The 23,809-nt window shown below is 35.1% G+C and overlaps 3 protein-coding genes across 4 annotated transcripts in view; 1 reads left to right on the forward strand and 2 right to left on the reverse strand.

Annotated features, from left to right (window-relative positions):
• Window positions 1–9,340, reverse strand: part of LOC123702976 (C-terminal-binding protein) — a 115,255-nt gene extending 105,915 nt beyond the window's left edge. For both annotated transcript variants that reach the window (XM_045650845.1, XM_045650843.1), the window contains exon 1: window positions 9,085–9,340. The gene's annotated coding sequence lies outside the window, so the exon portion shown is untranslated. The remainder of the gene's footprint in view (window positions 1–9,084) is intronic.
• Window positions 9,341–10,099: 759 nt separating this feature from the next.
• Window positions 10,100–19,431, forward strand: LOC123702819 (E3 ubiquitin-protein transferase MAEA). The gene is made up of 9 exons (XM_045650622.1): window positions 10,100–10,452; window positions 11,535–11,687; window positions 12,072–12,215; window positions 12,998–13,127; window positions 14,228–14,364; window positions 15,963–16,101; window positions 16,618–16,793; window positions 17,491–17,655; window positions 18,945–19,431. The coding sequence occupies exons 1-9, from the start codon at window positions 10,414–10,416 to the stop codon at window positions 19,041–19,043; spliced, it is 1,182 nt and encodes a 393-aa protein (XP_045506578.1). The 5' UTR covers window positions 10,100–10,413; the 3' UTR covers window positions 19,044–19,431.
• A 1,005-nt stretch (window positions 19,432–20,436) lies between these two features.
• Window positions 20,437–21,552, reverse strand: LOC123702655 (alanine racemase-like). Its single transcript, XM_045650417.1, has one exon. It carries the CDS (start codon window positions 21,550–21,552, stop codon window positions 20,437–20,439), a length of 1,116 nt encoding a protein of 371 aa, XP_045506373.1.
• Between the last annotated feature and the right edge of the window lie 2,257 nt (window positions 21,553–23,809).

Below are 23,809 nucleotides of genomic sequence, written 5' to 3' on the forward strand. Positions count from 1 at the left end.
ATACTGAACAACACTTAATATGAGTTTTCGTTTACACGAAAATATCACAAAAGAATAATCTTGTTCTAGCTCTATGTTCGTTTGGTCTAAATGCACCGTGATACACAATGACCTATTATACTAGTAGACGCGGCATACGCCAACATCATTGCACTAAAAAACAGCGTAATTAATACATACCTACTTACTAACGCATTATCACCAATACAGTTGTTCTCTCTTTCACTCTCACGCACGAGACATAATACATGTCTCACTCATGTACTTCGTAATAACAACTGCCGATTAAAATACAAAAAGAACGTCCAGCCACGACGCTGAATGGTGCGTGACTAAGTGAAACTCGGGCACTTACCTGAGTTTTTTCTTGCCAAAATAGAGAGCGGGTAACGTATCTAGCTCTTTTATATATCATAGGTGATACACGCGTAAAATAAAACACAAGGAAATACTAGTCATAGTTCGAGCTAATCATGGATTACCATTGACAAAACTCGACCCATTTACATCCTGTCCCCTCTGTGAATGGTATCTAAAGCATTGTATTTATAAAGGTGATGTTTTATTTGTGTACGTAACACCTGGTGGACAACTAATGCTGATTTTGTGTGAAATGTGAATACAATTAGATATGGAATGTAAACTAGTTTACAGTACCTATAGCTTGCTTTAAAAGTGACCCATAACAAACAACATTTTAAGATTTGTCAATTGAGTACTGAGCCATTCTTTTACATTATTAAGCTATAAATTTCAAGATCATAATTTTTATAATTACAGTAAATTGAATAACAGAATACCCCGCAAAAACTTTTTATTGTCTTCACTAATGGGACTGATTAATAAAATGGATTGTATGAATTGGCGCCATTTATAAATGGCAACAATTATCTTCAAGGAATCTGCCGACAGACTGAAAAAGCGAAACGATTAGTCTCATTTAGGACTACCCAATAATCATCCACATCTATCGATAGTTGAAGTATTCAAAATCTTCCACATCTATCTATAGTACGGTACTAAATTGAGCACGTGCATAATACCCCCGAAATGCCGCTACTAAAGACACAATAACAAGAAAACAATGTCTCCGTGTGGGCACAAACCGCTGACGCAGCACGGGGCAACACAAAGGCATACCAACCGTGCAGCTCTTGCCGAATTGAGCTATAAATTTCTTTATCGCCGGCCGACCGTACGCCAATAAACAACCAAATGATCACACTTAAATGGATTATTCGCGTGCCACCGTTCCTGCGCTATACGTGTTCGATAATTCACGAGTTTTACTAGACAATAGATTAAAGAATACGCCGGGCATAAAACGGCGAATGGGTTGCGACGGAATAAATTCAGACGCAAAGATACTGCATCTGCTAGCTGTGGTTTCGGCTCAGGATTCCTCAAAGATTAAATCTAGGAATAGGCACAAGTGTAACACAATTTATTTATATATTTTATACCATTTAGAAACGTCTAAATTAGTTAAAAAGTTTTGTATTAGAATTCTAGTTTCACTACTGAGACCCAAAGTTTCTGGTATCATTTTAAAATTACATTATTATATTGGTTGAAACTTTAACTCAGTTGGGGACCCACAAAACCCCTATGTTATTTGGATAATGACAACGCATCGATGCGTCAGACATGACGAATTTAATTTTGTTTTCTATCTGTTTAATCTACCAAATTCCTGATTTTTGTTTGATAAAAATACCATTATGTTATAAATTATAATCAAGCTGTTTCCTTATAGTAATTGATTTTTCACGCTATCACCATCAACAGCAAACTACCAACGAGGTGTGCATTTAAATTATATAATGAGTACATTTATACATTCAGTATAATAAGCTTAAAAATAAATATACTTTTCCAAATAGCTAAATTACTGATGTAAATGTGAAGTGAAAATATTAAATTAAATATTAAATGTTATCAAAAAACCGACGGCACAGTAAAAGCAATTCTATCTAAATCCGATAAAGTGCACTTGTAGAAGAAAAAGTATAATTGTAGAAGATATTATTATGTATTGTACATTCTGGTATAAAAATATTTTCAACACTAATTGTTTGTTCAAATGCCACAATTAAAACAATAATAATTTTAAACAATATTTTGATAAAAATTGCAATATCAATCTAACTATCCATACTAATATTATAAATGCGAAAGTAACTCTGTCTGTCTGTCTGTCTGTTACTCAATCACGCCTAAACTACTGAACCAATATGCATGAGATTTGGTATGGAGATATTTTGATACCCGAGAAAGGACATAGGCTACCTTTTATTGCGAACTATGTACCACGGGCGAAGCCGGGGCGGACCACTAGTTCAATATATTTTTTTATGTCGTTACTCTCAAATATATGGTTACATATTAAAATACAAAACCACATCAATACAACCCGGACACACGGTAGTTTCTAACAAAAAAACCTGTATAAAAACATTTGAAGATGTTTATTTTTACATCTATTTGCGTTGCACATCACTTAGCTACGTTTACTTTGATATATATATTCTACATTCAATTAAATATAATGAGATAATATATTACCAGTATACTTTATTTATTTCCAATATATGCTATCATTCCGTAGACCGAAGTGTACACAGAACATTCCCATTTAATAATGTTACGAGATAATAAGTGCTACTATTGATTTTGTGAAAAAAATAAGATAATATCTGATGTAGCTACGACTTAAGGCGTCACATTCGACCGCAGTATAACTTGGGGCAATTCGTCGTAATTTAACTTTTGTATAAATAAATAGTTTCTTGAAAATTCATAAATAAAAATATCCCGTGATACCTTGATACGATAGACTCACATATTGTGCAACGTGTATGCTATAACAAACCATAAAAACTATAACACCAAAACAAGTTTTAGAAAAATGTAGGGCAAACTTACACAATCGAAATGTGAATTGTGAGTTATTCTAAAGTAAGCGTTTCAAACCTGATTTTTATTGCACAGAATTAACAATAAATAAAATGAATAATATGATAAATGTGGATACAATTTGAAATTCGACATTCAAACTTTATAAATACATTACCAAAATTGATTACAGACAAAGTAATAGTTGATTTTATTAAGCAAAAGCACATGTTAAACTACCCTCAAGAGTAATGAAAACTAGCAAGAACTGGAAGCTTTGCACAAGTTCCAAACTACTCATGGTAGTTTCTGGAATAAAAGCGCTTACAACTTCGCTTTAATATTTGTCTCTCGGGAGCAAGTTTCCGAATTACTATTCCGTCTCCTCGCTAGATGTGGCTGTTTTTGTATCGCATTTATGGCGTAAATAATAAAATACCTTTGTTTATTAGACGCTTTGACGTCCCCACACACCGCATTACTGTCGTCAAGTTCTCATGTAAATCAAACTTATTGATACATCGCAAACAAATAGGCAATAGTATATTCAATTACTTTGACAACAATGTACTGTATATTTCACCGAAATTGGATTCCCGGTCACATCGCGATATCAAAATGACAGACATAGTAGGTACTCGGGAGCACAAAGCAGTCGATAAATGAGTTAGAGGGGGGACGGAACAAGGTCGTATCTCAAATCTTGGGATCGCTTCCCTTCAACATTCCTCCTGGGACGTATGTACCTACATAGTCGTCCCTTTTGTCTCAGAAATACATTACCCATTGTTCACCTACCCTTTGTCTACATACGTACTTGTATGACCGTGCGTACAATAACATTTTTAATGAAGGTGAACTCTACAAAAGACAAATTGCTATAATAATTGGTCATTTGTCGCAAAAGAATTGTCTAAAGACACCCACCTCGTCTCGCCGCCAGCAGCGAATCGTCTAGAACTTTTTCCATATAAATTTACCCCGCTTAACATTTCCCATTTTGATTCGAATAGGAACCATTTCCGCAGATATCTATCTAAAATATGTAGTAAATTCAAGGAAGCGCCATTGATATTCGCTGAAGCGACATTATAACCGGAATTTTATGTATTTCAGCCATCAGAATCGCTGAGCAATAACACTCGAGTGTTTTATTACATGCCCGCTCCGCTATGACCGTCATTTGTTATCGGCCTTTATACTGCCGGCTAGAATCAAACTTGAAAAAACTGGCAACTAAGCGCGAACGGCCGCTGGCGTGTCGTAAAACGTGCTGATGCTTGTTCAATTTTATAACGCTTACTGGTCATTTTACCGTTCAAACTTTCAGTACAGATAACATAATTATTTAACATCAAAACTTGTTAATAATTTTATCTCTTAAGAACATTATTCTCCTACACAAGTCTGTATTATGAAACCAGTTTCAAAAATAAATTTACCGCTCATTTAACAATTACACACAAAGGCGATTTGTAATTACATTTTTAATAGTTCGGTCAACGATAGGGGTGGATAAGGACCCCTCGGTTTGCGCTCCAAGTGGAAGTCTGCGGAACAATTCAACATTACGTAACTTAAATTATAGCTCTCATATCGACCAATTTCATTGGAGCGTGACCGTTCAAGTTTGTTTTATACGTGTAGATATTTGCTCGTGTTAAGCACTTTGCTCTAACAGCTCCGCTGATAACACTTGTTACCGAGCGTACATTTTTTATGAAAATTAAAGTGTGGAATCGAAAAATTCACAACCAAAAACCAGGCAACATTAACGCCACTCAAAAACACGGCATTATCAAGTGGCGCTACATTTCATCGTAACGAAGCGAGCGAAATAGAAAAAAAATAAACCGCACAGTAACATCTGGGGAAAACCCTCTGCGTGACAGACGAGTCCAATTTGCTTTAAAACGAGCCTCACTGTCGAAAAAATAAACGCGGTGTTGTATCCGAGTGAGTTATGTATGCGCATATATTGTCAGCGACCGTTTTATATCCAATTCGTGACGAAGAAAGTTACGCCACGTAGCACACTTTGCATTTGAAGAAGCGCGAATTTTAGGTATCAAATTAGGTGTGTTACGTGTTTGTACTATCTTATCGTACATGTTAAAAAGTTATCTTTAAAAGCGTTATCTTAATTTTTATTTCTCACTTTATTACTATGTACTTATATCGTGTAATTTTTATGGCTTGCGCTGATGCAGGTACTAAAAGCGTGGAGGCACTTTTTGCAGAGTGTGGAGGTGATCACTTTTGAAACGAGATAAAGACAAAGTAGTGGGCGTACCGCGTATATAAAACTACAATCGATAGTCGATCAAGCCGGCCCGGCGAGTTGACCTCGGTGTGTGCGATTCACACGGCCGTGTGCCTGTGTGCGCGCCTGTGTGTGTGGACGGAGCGGATGTGGTCTCTGCATACGAGTGCTATTTACTGAGACGTGTCGTGCGAATAGAGCGTCGTTATGTAAGCCCGTTAAAGCGTTATGACCTTTTAAAGACGTTTCAGTACAAAATAACGTTGTGGATTTCATCTTGCGATAAAAGTAAAAATCTTTTTACACACGCCATGCAAATGAGGCGCTCTCGTCCTTGCTTATTAATATAAATGAATTAAAGATAACTTGAAACGGTTATTCTGAATCATAACCGCAATGGCCTCGCTACAATATCCTTAAAGTTGTAAGATAACATCTATGTAATTAGAAGTAAGAACACAAAAGGAAAATACGTTATAACGAGTAAACATTAACTCGTTTCACCTGTCCTGGCATGATGGCACCATGTTATTAACAAACCAGATAAAGATAGTGACTTCGTTTTAACTCTACTATCAAAAAATACTATTAATATATATATATATATATACTATTAATATATAAATATATATAACATAGGAGTTTATAATGAAGAAGGCTTCATAAGCATAAAATAACGCTTATATAAATAACCATCTTGCGTGTTCTACATTACGTTTCAAACGTAACGTGTTTCAAAAATCTAGTTTGTTTTGCGTAATAAATAATACGCATACAAATGGTTATATTTCGTTAATTTGGCCATGGTCACTGTCATTTAATACCGCTTGCTGTGATAAAATGTGCCGATCGAGTATTAAAAATGCTAACAGTTTATAATGTTATTTTAGTGCAAATATTAATTGAAACCTACATAAAGTACCTATACTGAAAACGGTACGCTTTAAGGTATAAAAAAGATCATTATTTTTAGCACATTTCTAATCATTAAATATTCATCAATAATTTATATTTAAGTTTAAGAAAACATAATTATGAATATTCTTTAATTTCAAACACTTTTCAATATTTCTATTGCGACTTCAAAGTAAGTAAATAGGTACTAAATTGATTTACTTTACAAACTTGATTAATATTTCGCCATTCATTGCTTAGTCACATTTAATATTAAAGCCTTCTTAGTACAGAATTTAATATTGTCGAAGGTTAACAAGTTTTGTTAGTGTCGTTTTTATACGCTCATTGTCTAATTGTGTTATTTTTGTGTCAACATTCGTCGGCAACGTGAACAATGTCTATGCTTACGAATGAACAAAAACCGACAGCGTATGGTTGTCGTTAATTAAAAATAATTTAGGTCAGTCAGTCTGCAAAAATATAATGAAACGCTGGCAAAAATAATCTTGTAATGCTTTTAATTTGAAATACAACAATGCCGCGTTATAACATGCGCAAACATGACGTCATTTATACGACTCTTTTATGATAACGATGAAATGAGAGTTACATAACTTAATATCGATAGTAATATGGTAAAGTCCGATGTCATCTTGATATTTATGTATTTGTTTGTATGGTAATTGAATGTACATTTTAAAACCTAATAGTTTTATAGTTACTGTAACTTAGTTCAGATACTAAGTGTGAAATTTTGCAGTAGATTATTCAGTTACGATACACATTCGATACGATATAATTCTGAAAGAAAATTTATCAGAAAAAATGCGCTTGCAGGTTGTGAAGGTTACATTATCGACTTATTTATTCATAATATCACTACACCTATTAACCAGTGCATCCGAAACATTTTCTGAAAGTGAGGTAATCGCATCAAAATCAAACGGAAGAAATTACATAACAAAGTAGAAAGTACTTTGTCACAACAAAAGCGTATGAATTATATGTATAAATGCGAAAGTACGCGTGTATCTGTCCGTGTGATGTTTCGGTAGATAAATTTAGAATTTTAAAGGCAGATAGCCCTGTGTATTATTACAGTAATAAGATACCTACCTACTCTTCAACAACTGATACGAAGGCATTAGAGAACGATGTAACTTGTAAGATACATTAATATGTATTATAAAATAATCTATAATGACACTACATTTATATGATAAGGCATTGTGAGAATTACAGTACAAAACAAACTGCTTGTGTCATAATAGGTTGAATGTGTTGCTATGCAGAAAGCGACGAATCGCGCTATGTGCATAAAAACATCCGACGTTATGTTTCGTATATGTAATCGTTTATACACACACAATAGAATAGATAAGGTAAAATAGGTAATACTTGTGCATAATGAATGCAATGGGTATTTTCCATGATGTCTCAAGAGAAAGTCTGTACATATGAATCTGACAATAAATTTATTTTTTAAAATTAACTGTTTACATTATGCAACCTGTTGCATTGTAAATCATTGTATTGTCTAAATTTCCTTCAAAGTAATTTCCTCTATGTTCCAAATTCAGTATTGGTTACTTGAGAGAAAGTTCTTGGGATAAAACTAAAGGTCAGACGATTGTTTCACAGTGAATTGTTCTAAAATTCCCGCTTATATTTTTTTCATATCTTAAGTAAATATTGATATTAAATTTTATAACTTGGAAGTATTGTAATAGCCTGTGTATCATAAAATTTTAAATTGCAATCTAAAATGTTTACTTCTCTCAAGTTCTTAGAATCATTAATAATGGCCATCGTTCAAACAACAAACAAAACTTCACAATTGTCAAAGAAATACAAAAAGTTGCAACTTAATGAATTTTCATTTGAACAAAACTCTGGCAAACTCCGCATTGTGTAGGTCTTCAAAATTCCAAATTGTTTATTTCATAAAGCAATGAGATAAATTAATAAAAGTTAAAGAATTTTGAACTAACCTGGCAAGTTGAAACAAACACGGGCTCTTTTATAGGTAAATAATGAAAGGTGAAACTTTGAAATGAATTTCATTCAAACTTTTACCTGAATCAAAGTTAGTTGAACAAGAAGTTTGTAATTACACTTTGCTAAGGGACAGTGTTCTATTCAAAGTTGAATTATTACCGTGGATTATAACCAATGTTTGTGATGTTTTAGACAAACCATATTAGAGTTTTTTAATTAATTTTTTTGTTGTGGTTTACTATGCTATATTGTGTTTTAGAAAATGTGTACTTTTGTTTCTTTGTATATTGTTCCAAATATCTTTCTACTTTATCACATTACAATGCATGAAAATAACACTTTTTTTTTTCATATATTTAGGTACAAATTACAGTTTTTTGTTATTATTTAATAACTTTATTTACAATTTTTTTATTTATGATTGCAATTTTCACTTTATAACGATAATAATATAATATTTATAACGATAAAATATTTGACAAAAAATTAATTTACTATTCAAGTGAGTAACTAGCATAACAGTGAAATTAAAATGTTTTAACATAACATATGAAAATAGGTGAGACTGAAAATAAAACAAGGCGAAACTGAATAAATTTACTTTCATCAAAAATTACCCTGATACTCTACATTGGTACCTAACAAAAAAAAGTAATTATTTGCATCATTAACGCATCAACTTTCTACATTAACTAGGTCAGCTATCTGTGGTCCGCCTATGACGACCGCGTGCACCTTGAAAGTTCATAGCAATAAGTTCTAGAAACATTCATTGAACTATTGTCCGAACTTGATTCCAATACGCGTGGCGTCGTAACTGGTACGTTTCAAAGCGACAGCCATTACTGAACACTGCGAGCTAAGACCCCAGCGTAGAACGCGCCTGCCACAAGCGTTAATTCATCAGACTGACGCTACCGCATTGTCGCTAATTACAATTCATGTGTAGCTCGCAACTAACACGAAACACTATAATCAACTTTGTCACAATGAAAATGTATCCAAAGTGGCATTTCTTAAACTAAACTTACCGTATATACGCAGAATCCAACAACAAAGAGTCACAACCAGCCACGCGCTCCAATTACTCGACACTCACTATTCACGAAAGCACTAGGTACAGCTGCAAATATATTACACTATATAATGTCAATTCAGCAGAAAGTCAGTTTGCAAAGTCAATCGGAAGAAGTTTTCAGTTTTTTCACGCAATCAACACATAACCGGGAAAGCGAACCCTCAATTGCCGCTAGCTACGTACAAAATGGCGGATTCATGAAATGTGACGCGCTGACCGCTGACGCGCCGATTTTACACAGATAATAAACGTTGAATTACAACAGATAACTAAAGTTATGGATATGTAGACAACTTATGAGTTTATTAGGTATAGTTTACACTGCTCACTTAATTTATCAGTGTCGATATAATTATACATTTTTAACTCTATTGATTAAAACAAAACTATACAAATAATAATTTATAAAGCGAAAGCTGAGATAATTAATATAGTATAAAGCAGTGAATTTAAGCTTTCACACGATAAATTATTTATATACAATAATAACTAACTAAACTTAAAAACTACTAAACTTAAAAAACTAAATATTTTCTACTATTCGTTTACATTCCATGAATTATTATTCGTAATTATACTTCCTTTTCCCATAATGTCCCATCCTCTTATTTTAGCTTAAACAATTATTATTATCAGGTTCTTACATAAAATACTTCGATCATTAATTGTAATGATCTAAGATAAAAATACAACATAATATTCTATGGTGATTCTATGTGCTAGATGTGGTGCTAGTTATATTCAACAAAGTGTTACAATTTAACAAGATGTGTAAATGCTATGCAATAAATAAAATTGCCGTTTCTCTTAAATAATAAATATTTTGTTGTAATAAACCTTAGTAATAAACAGATTTTATCTTATACTACAGATCCATAAAGAATTTTTAATTATTTTGTGATTATTTTACATGTAAAAATTAACGATAACGGTGTAGACGAGGCCTAAATATTGAACATAAAATTTGGTAATGGTAAACACAGTATCCAATTCATTCAATTTCAATACGTAATAAAATTATAGTTTATTCTTTGTAACACATTATTTTGAAATAAAAATAGTGATACAATATAACTATTTTATATATTACACAATACGATTGTTCCTAAATGCTGTTTACAGTAATTTATAGTTGGTAGAAATAACGTGTTTTTTTTTCTGCTATTCATGTAAGTGAACAGCTGAGTTTTGTTTTCATTGCGTAGTGTACATCTTCCATCATTTTTGTATTATCACAGATTACCGTCGCAAGTTTACTTGAAGGCCTGAAAGAAAAACAACAATGAATGAAATAAAATCTTTGGAACATCCTACATTGAAGGTAAGTTAAAATAATTTTATTTCTAATGTCAAATTTCTTTGAACTAATACAGTGATGGAGGTCAGAAAGTAGTGTATAAGTTACTTAGGTAGGTACTTCGAGAAAAGTAAATTTTGTTTCGAAATTCACACTAATAATTTACATCTGATTTCATTTGTGGAAAAGCAAATTGTAATAAAATTAAGTTGCCTATAAAAACAATTTTTGTGGGATTCTTAGGTACCTAGGTATATTTTATTTCTTTTTTTCAATTTGATTCCGATAAGTTAAGATATTGTCAAGGTCCAGTTTTAATCATTATTTATTGAGCTGTATTAATTAGTAACTATGCAATTGTGTCTATATTTTAAAATACAAATTTGTAGCTGTGCTGATTTACACAGGGTCAGTAACTGACTACAAATTCGAGGCAAATCAGTGCTGACCCGAAAAAAAACCCTGTGTAAACAGATTTGAAGTCAGTACAGAGGCTTGAAGTCTAAGTAAACACTGACGCGACTGACTTGTCTACTGACCCTGTGTAAATCAGCACTTACACTTATCATTGCTACATACACTGGATACTAACAATCCTTATCCCTTTTCCTTAGAGTTCATTAAATGATAGTCTAATAAATTATGTATCAGTAAAGTTTAAAAAGTGTTGTTACTCTCAAAATTCTATCTCCTGCATGGTTGGCTTAAGACTAAATTGACCGTAGAAATTCAATCTCTTCATTAGGAGTATGTTTATTTTATTTTTGTCTGCTACTATTTTAAACCTTAGTCACCAGATTAACCTGACAATCAGTGATGTTTTAAAATATTTTGTGTAGCATTTAGCAAAGGCTTATTCCATTTGGCTTATTCAAGATGTATTGACTTTTAGTATTGGCATAACTTTTTCCTTTTTTTCAATCAACTTCAAAAATGAGGAGGTTCTCAATAGCTGACTTTTTTCCAGGAATGCTGCCTTTCACATCTAAATTTATCCAGTTTGCACATTTGTGGCGTTAATTTCTTTTAAATTTCCGTTATAGTTGATAAAATATAATTATTACTTTTCTAATAACTTTCTAAATATATTAAACTGAATTCCTCAGGTGCCTTACGAGGTCTTCAACAAGAAGTATCGTAACGCCCAGCGCGTGTTTGACGTGGAAGCGAGGCAGGTTGTGGCTGCGGTCGGTGATCTGGATACAGCTGTCAAAAACGGCTCGACAGCTGGTGAAATCAACACTTTACTTGGTGGCATGGTAAGCTCTTTGATCGCTATGAGCAAAGCAAGAGAATGAGACTTCTTCCAGAAGCATTTTTGCATTGTCATAAAATAGTTTATTAATATTTTGTTTTGATTACAGATTCATTAACCCATTGAGCCCAAAGCGGCCCGATCGGTCCCAGACACAATAGATTTTCTATTGTGTCTGTGGTTCCGGGGCCTGAGTTATTAACTTTTGTGTTTATTGCATTTGCTTATGCATTCAAAGTATTATGAATCATAATATGGAAGGTCTAGAAATCTTACTTAAATTTTGTACTTGCCAATGAAAGCAAATCCACTGTCTGAATAACTTATTATTAAAAAGTAATTTCTTTTAGTTTTGATACTAAATAACACACACCAAAACCACTTCTAGGTCGAGAAACTAACAACAATGAAGAGGAAAGCTTCAGACGCGATAACCGAGGAGGTGCAAGCAGCGTTTGTCTGCAAGAAACGTCTCGAACACTTGAAGGAGCAGGCGGAGGCTATCGCTGAACCTAATAGTTCACAGAATAAGGTAATGTTGTCAAATCCTTATTATAGCTTGCCACGACTTTGCCTGGGTTGACTCGAGGGATAAAATTTTTAAATATTTCTTGGTATTAAGAATGTCCTACTAATATTATAAATGCGAAAGTTTGTGAGGATGTGTATGTGTGTGTTTGTTACTCTTTCACGCAAATTCTATTGAACCGATTACAATGAAATTTAACATACATATTATAGAGGGTAACTTGGATTAACACATAGGATAGGTTTTATCCCGGAAATCCCACGGGAACGGGAACTATGCGGGTTTTCCTTTGAAAACACGGGCGAAGCCGCGGGCGGAAATCTAGTAGTGTATAAAGTAGTTTGTTACAGTTAAATAATTTTGGATTGTTTTTGAGTTTATTTGTTAGGCTGGTTGCAGAGCTTGACCGACCGTCAGTGCGCACCGTCGGTCCTGACGATACGCATCAACAATTGTATGACTATGACACTAATGCGCATGACAATACGCGTGCGTATGGTCGGTCTAGCTATGAACGGTTTTATGAATTTCCATACATATGACAAGCGCGACTGACGTACGCACTGATGGTCGGTCAAGCTCTGCAACCAGCCTTACATGTACTAAAGTACACATATCTGTTTAATATACATAAGTGTAGATGTAATGTCTATTGCAGCTTTTCATATACAGCTAATGTATAGAAAAATTAATAAATAATTTATTCATACATAAGAGAGACATGTGTAATTATTCCGCCCTATACAAGGTGAAATTTGTTGATTTAATTAATTGTTTTTTTACAGACCGCAATGACTCAGTGGCGTAAAGTGCGCTTGGACAGAATGATAGTGGATTACTTTCTACGCAATGGATATTATGACTCGGCCGCTAAATTAGCCGAAACTCGGAATCTCAAAGATTTGACTAATGTTGGTAAGTCGTATAATTTAGTGCATTGGGCGGTGGGCCTGTCCTGTTACGGAAAGTTATCATTTTGGGCCTTTAATCATTGTTCTAAATGTTCAGACAGTTTTATTTATTTATTTAATGTTGTTGACTCATTCCTTTTTACCAAATGGTTAATAATAAAATGGTTCCAAATTAATGATAGATTTAGAAAAAACGATATTTTTTTCAAATATATTGTTTCGAAAATACAACAAGACTATGTTATCTCAATAATATATTATTTGCTTAGCTTCAATACAGTATGTGATACATTCTATCCATGATATTGAGTACAATATCTTAGAAGTTTTACTGACATTTCCTGTAACATTTAAAATGCTTTACGCCTAATGCTATTGGATAGCAAATATTTAATCGAACGTAATTAACATTAACTTTATAGGTACAATTTTACAATTTTCTGTTAACATGAGAAGCTTTATTTTCGTTACTCTACAATATAAGCCCAAAGTGTGAACCCTGGGGAACTCCCGAAGTAGGGAAGGGATGTGGTTTGTAATAATAATAATTAACCATTACTTATTTCATTCTATTTGCTTAAATTAAGTAGTTGCAAACCACTGTCATATTAGCCTATGAAAACCAATTAATTCCAATTCCATAACCAAAAAATCTTTGACATTTTTTTATATATCAGCAAGTGATCCACTTTATCAAACGCCTTTCTAAAATCCGTGTAATTATATTATATACATACTGCATGTATTTCTTGACTTGTAATCTGAATCACCATTCATCACACAAATCTAAGTAAAATTAATTAATGTGTATGTGGGGGAGCATTGTATGCAAATATGTGTCTATGTATAATGAATGTATGTGTGTGTGTATGTTTATGTTGGACGTTTATGAGGGCACGTTTTTGCGTGAAAATGTTTGTGTGTGTGTGTGTGTCGATGTTGCAGGGATGATGTATGCGAATATTTGTATGTGTGCGCGTGTGGATGTGTGCGTGGACGGTGGGCATTGCGCGCGAATATTTATTCTGTGTGTGTGCATGATGTTGTGTAAGTAAGTCACTTTAATAAATAGTACTGCCCTACAAACTTGTTAAACGTCATCAGAGATATACGCGGCGGGCGCTGCGGTGGAGCGCGAGTTAGCGGCGCGGCGCACGGCGCGCTGCCTGCAGTGGTGCGCTGATAACCGCTCCAAGCTGCGCAAGCTCGGCTCCACCATGGAGTTCGACACGCGCCTGCAGGTGAGCGCACACACACACACACACACAACACGTGAGAACACACACACTTACACACAGCAAGCACACACACACAATGAGCACACACACATAGTGGTGTGCTGACAACCGCTCCAAGCTGCGCAAGCTCGGCTCCACCATGGAGTTCGACACGCGCCTGCAGGTGAGCGCACACACACACACACACACAACACGTGAGAACACACACACTTACACACAGCAAGCACACACACACAATGAGCACACACACATAGTGGTGTGCTGACAACCGCTCCAAGCTGCGCAAGCTCGGCTCCACCATGGAGTTCGACACGCGCCTGCAGGTGAGCGCACACACACACACACACACAACACGTGAGAACACACACACTTACACACAGCAAGCACACACACACAATGAGCACACACACATAGTGGTGTGCTGACAACCGCTCCAAGCTGCGCAAGCTCGGCTCCACCATGGAGTTCGACACGCGCCTGCAGGTGAGCGCACACACACACACACACACAACACGTGAGAACACACACACTTACACACAGCAAGCACACACACACAATGAGCACACACACATAGTGGTGTGCTGACAACCGCTCCAAGCTGCGCAAGCTCGGCTCCACCATGGAGTTCGACACGCGCCTGCAGGTGAGCGCACACACACACACACACACAACACGTGAGAACACACACACTTACACACAGCAAGCACACACACACAATGAGCACACACACATAGTGGTGTGCTGACAACCGCTCCAAGCTGCGCAAGCTCGGCTCCACCATGGAGTTCGACACGCGCCTGCAGGTGAGCGCACACACACACACACACACAACACGTGAGAACACACACACTTACACACAGCAAGCACACACACACACAATGAGCACACACACATAGTGGAGGGCTGATAACCGCTCCAAGCTGCGCAAGCTCGGCTCCACCATGGAGTTCGACACGCGCCTGCAGGTGAGCGCACACACACACACACACACACACACACACACATATATACACAAGTGATGACCTACTGACGTACAACTCCACACAATAATCATTTTATCACCTGGAAAATTTAATATATTTACTACAGAGCCATCTATCGGATTTTTTTAAAATTTGGAGTGAATCAAATGCGTATAATAATGTTTTTTTTTTCATAGAAATAAGAGGTTCTAGTGAGTAGCTTATTCAATTATTGGTCCTTCGAGTCGGATCAGACGATCTTACTGATCCGGCTCGAAGGACCAGTGATGGAGATAACAATCGCTGTTGAAAATACGCGCACAATGAATTGTTAAAAAGAAAAATACCAGTTTTTATTTGACGGATATTAAGCCACTGCTATTAAAATGTATCATATTGTTATAGAAATCAATCTACCGTATTTATTTAGTAACTAGCGGTCCGCCCCGACTTCGCCCGTGGTACATATTTACGTTTTCTCTACATAGGAACCATCCTCGTACTTCAAGGAATATAACAAAAAAAGAATTATCCAAATCGGTCCACCCGTTCTCGAGTTATGCGCTTACCAACACATTTTGCGATTCATTTTTATATACATATGTATAAGAAGATTACATGATACATTTTTTTTAACAGGAGTTTATAGAGCTAGTACGTGAAGACAAACGTCTCGAAGCGGTGCGCTACGCTAAGAAGCACTTCTCTACATACGAGGACGGGCAGTTGGAGGACATACAGCATTGCATGGGCATGCTCGCTTTTCCCAAGGATACAGGTATGGTTAATTTTGGTTTATTATATCGATGTTTTTTTAGTGATTTGATGAGTAATTGTAGAAACAAATAAAAGTGATTAGTTTTAAAATTATTATTTTTTTAGTTATGGTCCTTCGAGACGGATAACTTATGTTAACTTCGCCTCGCATAGTATTGTTATATTACGCTCACAGAAATAGGACCTTACTGTTGACAATAGACGTGGATAAATGGGATGTTCCTTCGAGACGGATCATTTGGGATGACCGCAACTAAGTCTTATATTTTTATCTAGGCTTTTATTTTTCTTTACTTTGTTCCTATAGGTGTAGTTTTACTGTTGTCTTAACACATGAGTAGTTCTATGTACACCTGTACTGTACAGAGCTTCTTAAGAACGTTTAAAATTCTTACCTATTTTGGTAAGGTTTAACCTACACGCTGCACGTTGCCCCTTCTTTCCCCTCTATCCTTCCTTCCCCCCCTCCCAATGACATTACAATTAGGCTTTGATCACACTATCTATATGCCTACAGAAGTGGAGCCCTACCGTCGTCTGCTAGCCGCCTCACGTTGGACAGCCCTAGTTACGCAGTTCCGCTGGGAACACGCTCGTCTCTTGCACCCGGCGCGTCTTCCCGCTTTACCCGTGACATTACAATTGGGTCTTGCAGCGTTGAACACTCCACAATGCTACTCCGAGAGCACCAAGGTAATTTTTTTCTATATAAAATAGTTTAATAAAGAAAAGTTTTGACATTTATTGCCATTAAAACATTACAAGTCACTTACATGAGATACTTAATTATAATAATATGATTACTGTTTAAGGTTAGGTTGTTTGCATATAGGTATTAATTCATTGAACTCAAAGAATGTGGTCTTCTAAATTGTGTTTTGCTAATAGTTTTTTTAATCATTCATTGTGTACATTTTTAAAACTTGGCGAGCTGTTATAGAAATATGCAATTATACGTTGCAATTGATCTCTATGAAACTTGATATTAAAACGCGTGCTTCGACATATGCATTCATTCATTCATTCATCAAATGCATTTGATTGTTATAAAAATTAATAAACAATACTGGCTAAGTCTGGAAAGGAAGGCGTCGATCGTCTCTAGCACAGGTATACTCCTAGTTGAGGCGATCGTCGTGTCTAAATTGTTTTGAACTCATGTATTGTTTCGAAATAAACGATTTTTATTTATTTTTATTTATTATATTATGTCTTCAGTATACACCACCTACCTGTATTCGTTGTTTTGTCATTACTTTCCTTGGTTGGGTTACCTGGAAGAGATGGCTCTGTAGCCATAAGGTCGCACATTGTGCAATTTATGTGTATTCTTTTTTATGTAATGTCTGTAATTTGGTGTGTACAGTTTTCATTCATTCATATGTCCAAGGTATCGGGCTGTCCCGCATGCCAGCCGCCACTGAATGCTCTGGCGGCCACGCTGCCGCACGCGCACTGCTCGCACTCGCGGCTCGTGTGCCGCATCACGCGCCTGCCGCTCAACGAGCACAACCAGCCCATGGTGCTGCCCAACGGCCAGGTGTACGGCGAGAAGGTGCGTACACACATACAGTACTCACAGTCTCATACACATGTATACAGTACACACACACAGCATTCACAGAACACATGCATACAAACAGTACATACAACAGATACAGTACACACACACACATAGTACTCTCACTCATAGAGTGCATTCACATTTACAGTACACTGTCAAACATAAAATAGCACACACGAACAGTGTACGTATACATGAATAGAAATATCACATACATTCAGTACTCACAAATGCATGTATTACTCTCTCACACACACATAGTATTCTTACTGTAGTAAGACTATTGTAGTAGTTAGTACTGTAACATATTGTATGTTTATACATGTTACAGTACTCTTACACAATCAGTACTCTCACATACATATGCAGTAAACACATACATATTATGTAGTATAATAAGATCCCACCACAGGATTAGTGCGTTCATAGTTTTTTTGTTGCTAAAATAAAATTTTTATGTAGGTATATTTATAATTAGGAGAATATATTAAATCGACTGAGTTTCCAGTCAAAATTTGGCCGCAAGCATTTATAATTAAATTTTTTCTAATTGATTTTTCGGAAAACCTTTCGTTCACTTGTTATTTACATATATAAAATGTAGTCGACATCATGGCAAATCATATAAAGATTCTAAAAAAACACGGTTGCCGTTTGACTGGCAACCTAGTCGATATATATTCTCGTAATTATAAATATATATAAAAGTTTGGTTTTATAAAAAAAAAAACTGTGAATGCACTAATCCTGCTGTGGATGCACTAACCTTAGACTAACATACAGTACACACCCCCACACATATTATACAGTACGCATACACATACAAACTTCCATCGATTCAGTAAATCGCTTCTAACGGGATGAATCAGGAAAAATATTAATAATTACTTTCTTTTAAAATTTCTTAGTCCATACAACACAATCAACCTGAATTTAAATTCATCTTTATAAGTTGCCTAATAATTATTTACTATCTTGTTGTTGATTTGTGACTTAAATCCTCCCTAAGATGATCAAAAAATAAAACCAACTTAAAAAAAAAATAAAAATGTGTGAGTGTACTAGTGTACACACGTAAGAAGTGAAACTTATTTACTTATGACCTTATTTTTCAAAAAATAATTTACTTTACGAATCACGCGTGGTAGGGATACGAAAAAGATGGCGCGTAACGGAAAAATGTCACGCGTAACGAAAAAATGTTACACTAAATTTTTTTCCAACCCCGATAAAGAAGTTTCACTTCAAAAATATATTTATCTGCTAATTTATTTCAACAGGCGCTCAAAGAAATGATGAAGGAACACGGCTCAATAATCTGCCCCAAGACGAAGGAGGTATTCTGCATGAAACGTGTCGAGAAAGTATATGTTATGTAAATGTGTGATACTCAACGATTATTTTAAGCATATAATATTGCATTGTATTCAAATTTATTTTTACCTTTTTTATATTTTTTGTCAAATACATTGGCCCTATTGTTTATAGTTCTCACTTTTTATGTTTTGGTGGTAAAATAAAACTCAAAATTGTATTAAAATATTCTCTTTAATTTTAGTGTGGGTATATTTAGTTTTCCTATCGAATATTTTCTATTTTCTACTTTTTACTGCCAATCTCAATTATTTGCGTGTAGATACGCGGTTTGCGATTGTCCATTTTGTAAGCAGTGTTTTGTTTAAGCATTTTAAAAAGTTCCATGTAAAGGATTGTATGAAATACTGTATAACATTGTATTATGTAACTCAATAAAGTGATTGAAAGTCATATTTTGTTTTATTTTTGCCTCCATATAAATGATTATATGATTAGAACTTAGAAGCGGTCCGCCTAAAGCAAAGGGGGCGTAAAGTAAGGACTTATAAAATTTTTGATCCAAAGTGAAAAATTTTTTTTTGCGCATCGACGGTGCCCCGCTTCGCGGGGCTCCTATTTCTGTGTAGTTTTTTTTTTTTAAGAAACCTAACCTAACCTAACTTTGAGGGCGAATATCTCGGCCATTTTTGATTTTAGAGAAAAGTTGTTAATATAAAACATGCTTATATTAGCGTAATCTTTACGATAAAACAATAATAAATAGGTGTTATTATGACACCAACTCCATCAAAAATTTTTCAAAGTCCTGCGACCCTTTGCTTTAGTAGAAGCACATGTAGGAAAAGATCAATTGAGGAATTATCACAAAAAATTCAAATTTATGATCGTAGTCAAAATATCCTCTTGACGATTTTTTTCCTTAATGCCAATAACACCAAGTAGGTACTAATTACAACAACTAAGTACATAAGATTTTACGATTTTTGGTATTTTTACTATTTTTTACTATTGAGAAAAAATATTAACCTATAAGTGTGTACCATGATTGATAAGTTACAATTATTTAAAAGCTTTTTTTTAATGTTATCGTCAACACAAATGCACATTACATTTAAAACATATATTTGCCACCATTTCGCCACATTCCATACACAATTTCCGATAAATGATCATAAATAAAACAACGTTTATAGACGATAACAATTTTTACTATAATCCCGTCAGTCATACGCATTGACCTTGCAAGTGATCCCCGACCTCGACCTCGACTCTTTCGACTCTCCCTGTATACTAAAATATGTTTCCCGGTATGCTTTCATTGTTGAAATCTAGTCGTGTGTGACACATATTTTTGTAGGAAACATACTTTTTTGACCTTGAAACGAACCGAAACTGGTTTACAACCGACAACATTTTTTTTACATTTGACCATTTGGACCTCCCTTTTCTAAATCACTATATGTATTCTCGTGGTATCCGCTGTGAAAATGTACACGTAACTTCGTAATTTATAGTTCCTAATTTTTCTGCTACCATCTGCGCCGTAATAGTTTGACCATGATCCTCGCCTATTAATGTCACTTTCGTACCTACGGGCATTCGTTTTGGCAATCGAATCATGCACTGGTCCATACAGATTCGACCGATGATTTCACACTGGTATCCCTTGACGAGTACATAGAACCCTTGTAAACCACGCAGCCACCCGTCAGCGTAGCCGATAGGAATCGTACCAACCCATTCTTTTTTGGTCGTAGTATACGTCTTACCATACCCGATACCTTCGCCCGGAGGCACTTCTTTAACTTGGATCAGCGATGAAATTAATGATAACGCTGGTTGAAGTGGAAACGGCTCCGGAAGCATTCGGCCTGAGGGATTCAAACCGTACATCGCAACTCCAAACCGAATCATGTTCCCCACATTATCAGGATGCCACAACGCAGTCGCACTGTTGCTAACATGCATATACTTTGGTAATTCAGACAGTTGATCCAAGTGTTCGTTAAAGCGCGCCGTTTGCTGATCAAAATAAGTTGAATCTTTAAAATCTGCGGTTGAGAAGTGCGTGAATATCCCTTCCAGATACATATTAGGATTATTCTTGATCAAATTAACAGCCTCTTTCGATGCCTGCGTTGTTGTAAAGCCAATTCTTCCCATACCTGTATCGACCTTTATGTGTACGTTTAAGGGTTCATCCGATTTCTTTTGCAATTGTTCCGCTGCTTCTATCAGCCACTCCATCGTAGCTACAGTAACAGACAATTCATACGTCAACATTAAAGGAATATAGACTGGATCGACCACACTTAAAATGAGAATCGGTTCAGTAATTCCCGCTTGTCGCAATTCAATAGCTTCATCAAGGAGAGCAACACAAAAACCAGAAGCTCCGCCATCTCTTGCGGCTCGCGCTGTTTCGACAGCTCCATGTCCGTATCCATTTGCTTTTACGACGGCGAACAACTCTGAACCTTGTGGCAACCGCAGGCATACATTTTTTACATTTGCTTTAATCGCTTGCGTATCAATTAATAATCTTGTCGGACGATACCATCCTGCAGCCATTGGTGTTTCTCCTTTCTCAATTGACCTTGATGTTTGTAAAGCAGCTTTTAGAAGATTATGTATTCTTCTTCTGTGAACACTGGTTGTATAAACGAAGATTTACTTGCGATGATTTTTTCAATTCTCGAGAGCTCAACCATATCTGTACAAATTCCTTTTATCATCGTTCAGTCTTCTATTTTTGAACTAACAACTTTTTGATTTTAAATTTATTGCAAAAATTAATAAAATATTAAGTTTTGTTCGTCTTTCTAGTTTGCGCAACCAAAATTAGTCGTATAGCAAGCAGTGCAGTCGTTTTTCAAATATATATACTTTATCCGATGTTATAAAAACCAGTCTGTTAATTTTTCCCCAACCGTACGTTTTTTGTTGTTGTTTGTAACTAGCTGGTGCCCGCGTCCTCGTCCTCGAGGATTTAAAGGTGGATGTTTGAGCATGTGTTGGTATATTTTATTGTATTTATTTAATGAAAAGATTAAAAAGATTAGCTTAGGCTGAACATAAATTAGGGAACTTAATTTTGTTCAACATGGACTTGTGACATAGATATTGGTTGAATTATTTAATAAGTAGTAAATTTATAACTGCTTACACTCTTCTAAAAAGTAAAAATTATCAATATCTATCAGACTGAAAAACTTTTATTAAGACATCATTCTAAATGTTAAAAGGTGGTTAAAAGCCATGCGGGCTGCGCGCTTTCCATCACGGTCAAGGATAACAGCGCCATCTATCGGAGTGAAACACTGCAGTGAAAAATTATTTAAGCCAATGATTATGGGCGGTGAATGGAGATCCCTTACCAATAGGCGCCGCACTCCGCAGTTGCTCGCTCTATTGTAAATAGTATGGTTCTGTATTAGGCGATCCAGCTTCCGAAATTAATTAAAAAACTATGATGCTCAGATTAAACCGAAAAAGTTTCAATGAAATCCGTCCAGTAGGTAGTTCCGATAAGCCAAATCAGCTTCATATCAGCTTGTACAAACTGACAGACATTAATTTAAAAATTCTTCTTGTTCTATTACTGTTTTTAACACTCCTCAATCATGTTTTTGACTTTTTTCCTCGTTTATTATAATTTAAGCATATATGATAGCCGTTAGATCGTTTTATAAATTCATGCTTCCGCGTAACAGTCGTCGTTGTCCTTGATCGGATTGCGGCCGTTGTCTCTAAGTAATATTATTTTTTTTGTGAATTGTAATGGGTGCAATATTTAGTGGCACTGAACCTGCCTTATTTTTTAGAGTTCCGCAATAACGAAACCTCTACTAATCGTAACAAAAAATCTTCTATACGACGATTTTTACGTGTTTAAAAGTCAAACATTTATATATTCAAGAAGTTTTTTCGTCTAAGATTTTTTCATTGTTACTTTTGAATCGACATAAAAATATATAGTTTTCCTTTTAACACCGGTTCTCAGAGCAGGTTTTACAGAAAATAGCTGGCAAGAAAATGTAGTTGCTCTTTGTAAAATCATGACAATGTGTGCAAATCACAATATTGAATTTTTCTTACTTTTGAACGCACACAGGCAGTAATACTAACTTATTAGCTAGTTCAATAAAGAAACGAATCTTCAATGGCGGCGCTTATCATTCCCTCTCGCTCACACACGGCCGTACGGTATGCAAAAAAAAGGGAAAAATTAAATCACTAAAATGTATTTGATTTTCCCTATAATAGTTTTTATCATAAATTTACAATGACAATTATGCATTTGCGAAAGTAAATAATGTTTTATTGGAATTTGACAAAATATGTTCTTTGGGAAAAGTTGTTCAGTTTTATGGGCTTATTACAAGTATTATGGGGATTTTATTACATTCTGTATACGTAAATATGATAATTCATATAAATACACAAATACAATAACAAAAAAGTTTGTCAACAAACAATTTGAAATAATTAATAAAATAATTATCAATTTACGTTATTTTTATTTTCTTTTTTGCTGATCCTACCATCTGTCAAAGTCAGCTTTGGCCGCCATTGAAGATTCGTTTCTTTATTGAACCAACTAATACTAGCTTTTCTTTTGCCTTGTTTTTTTAATTTTAAAATGTTCAGGATCTTTCACGTATTTATTTGTTTATTTATTTATTTATTTATTTATCTAATTTAGACATACCAACAGAGTACACATGAAAATTATCATAATTAAAACTAAACAACTATCGAATATTAATGTCGTGGTCATATCGTAGATTTGATCATTTCATGATATGAGTGGCCATTTCACGAAACG

This window comes from Colias croceus, chromosome 24, assembly GCF_905220415.1.
Source record: "Colias croceus chromosome 24, ilColCroc2.1".
NCBI classification, from domain to species: Eukaryota; Metazoa; Arthropoda; class Insecta; order Lepidoptera; family Pieridae; genus Colias; species Colias croceus.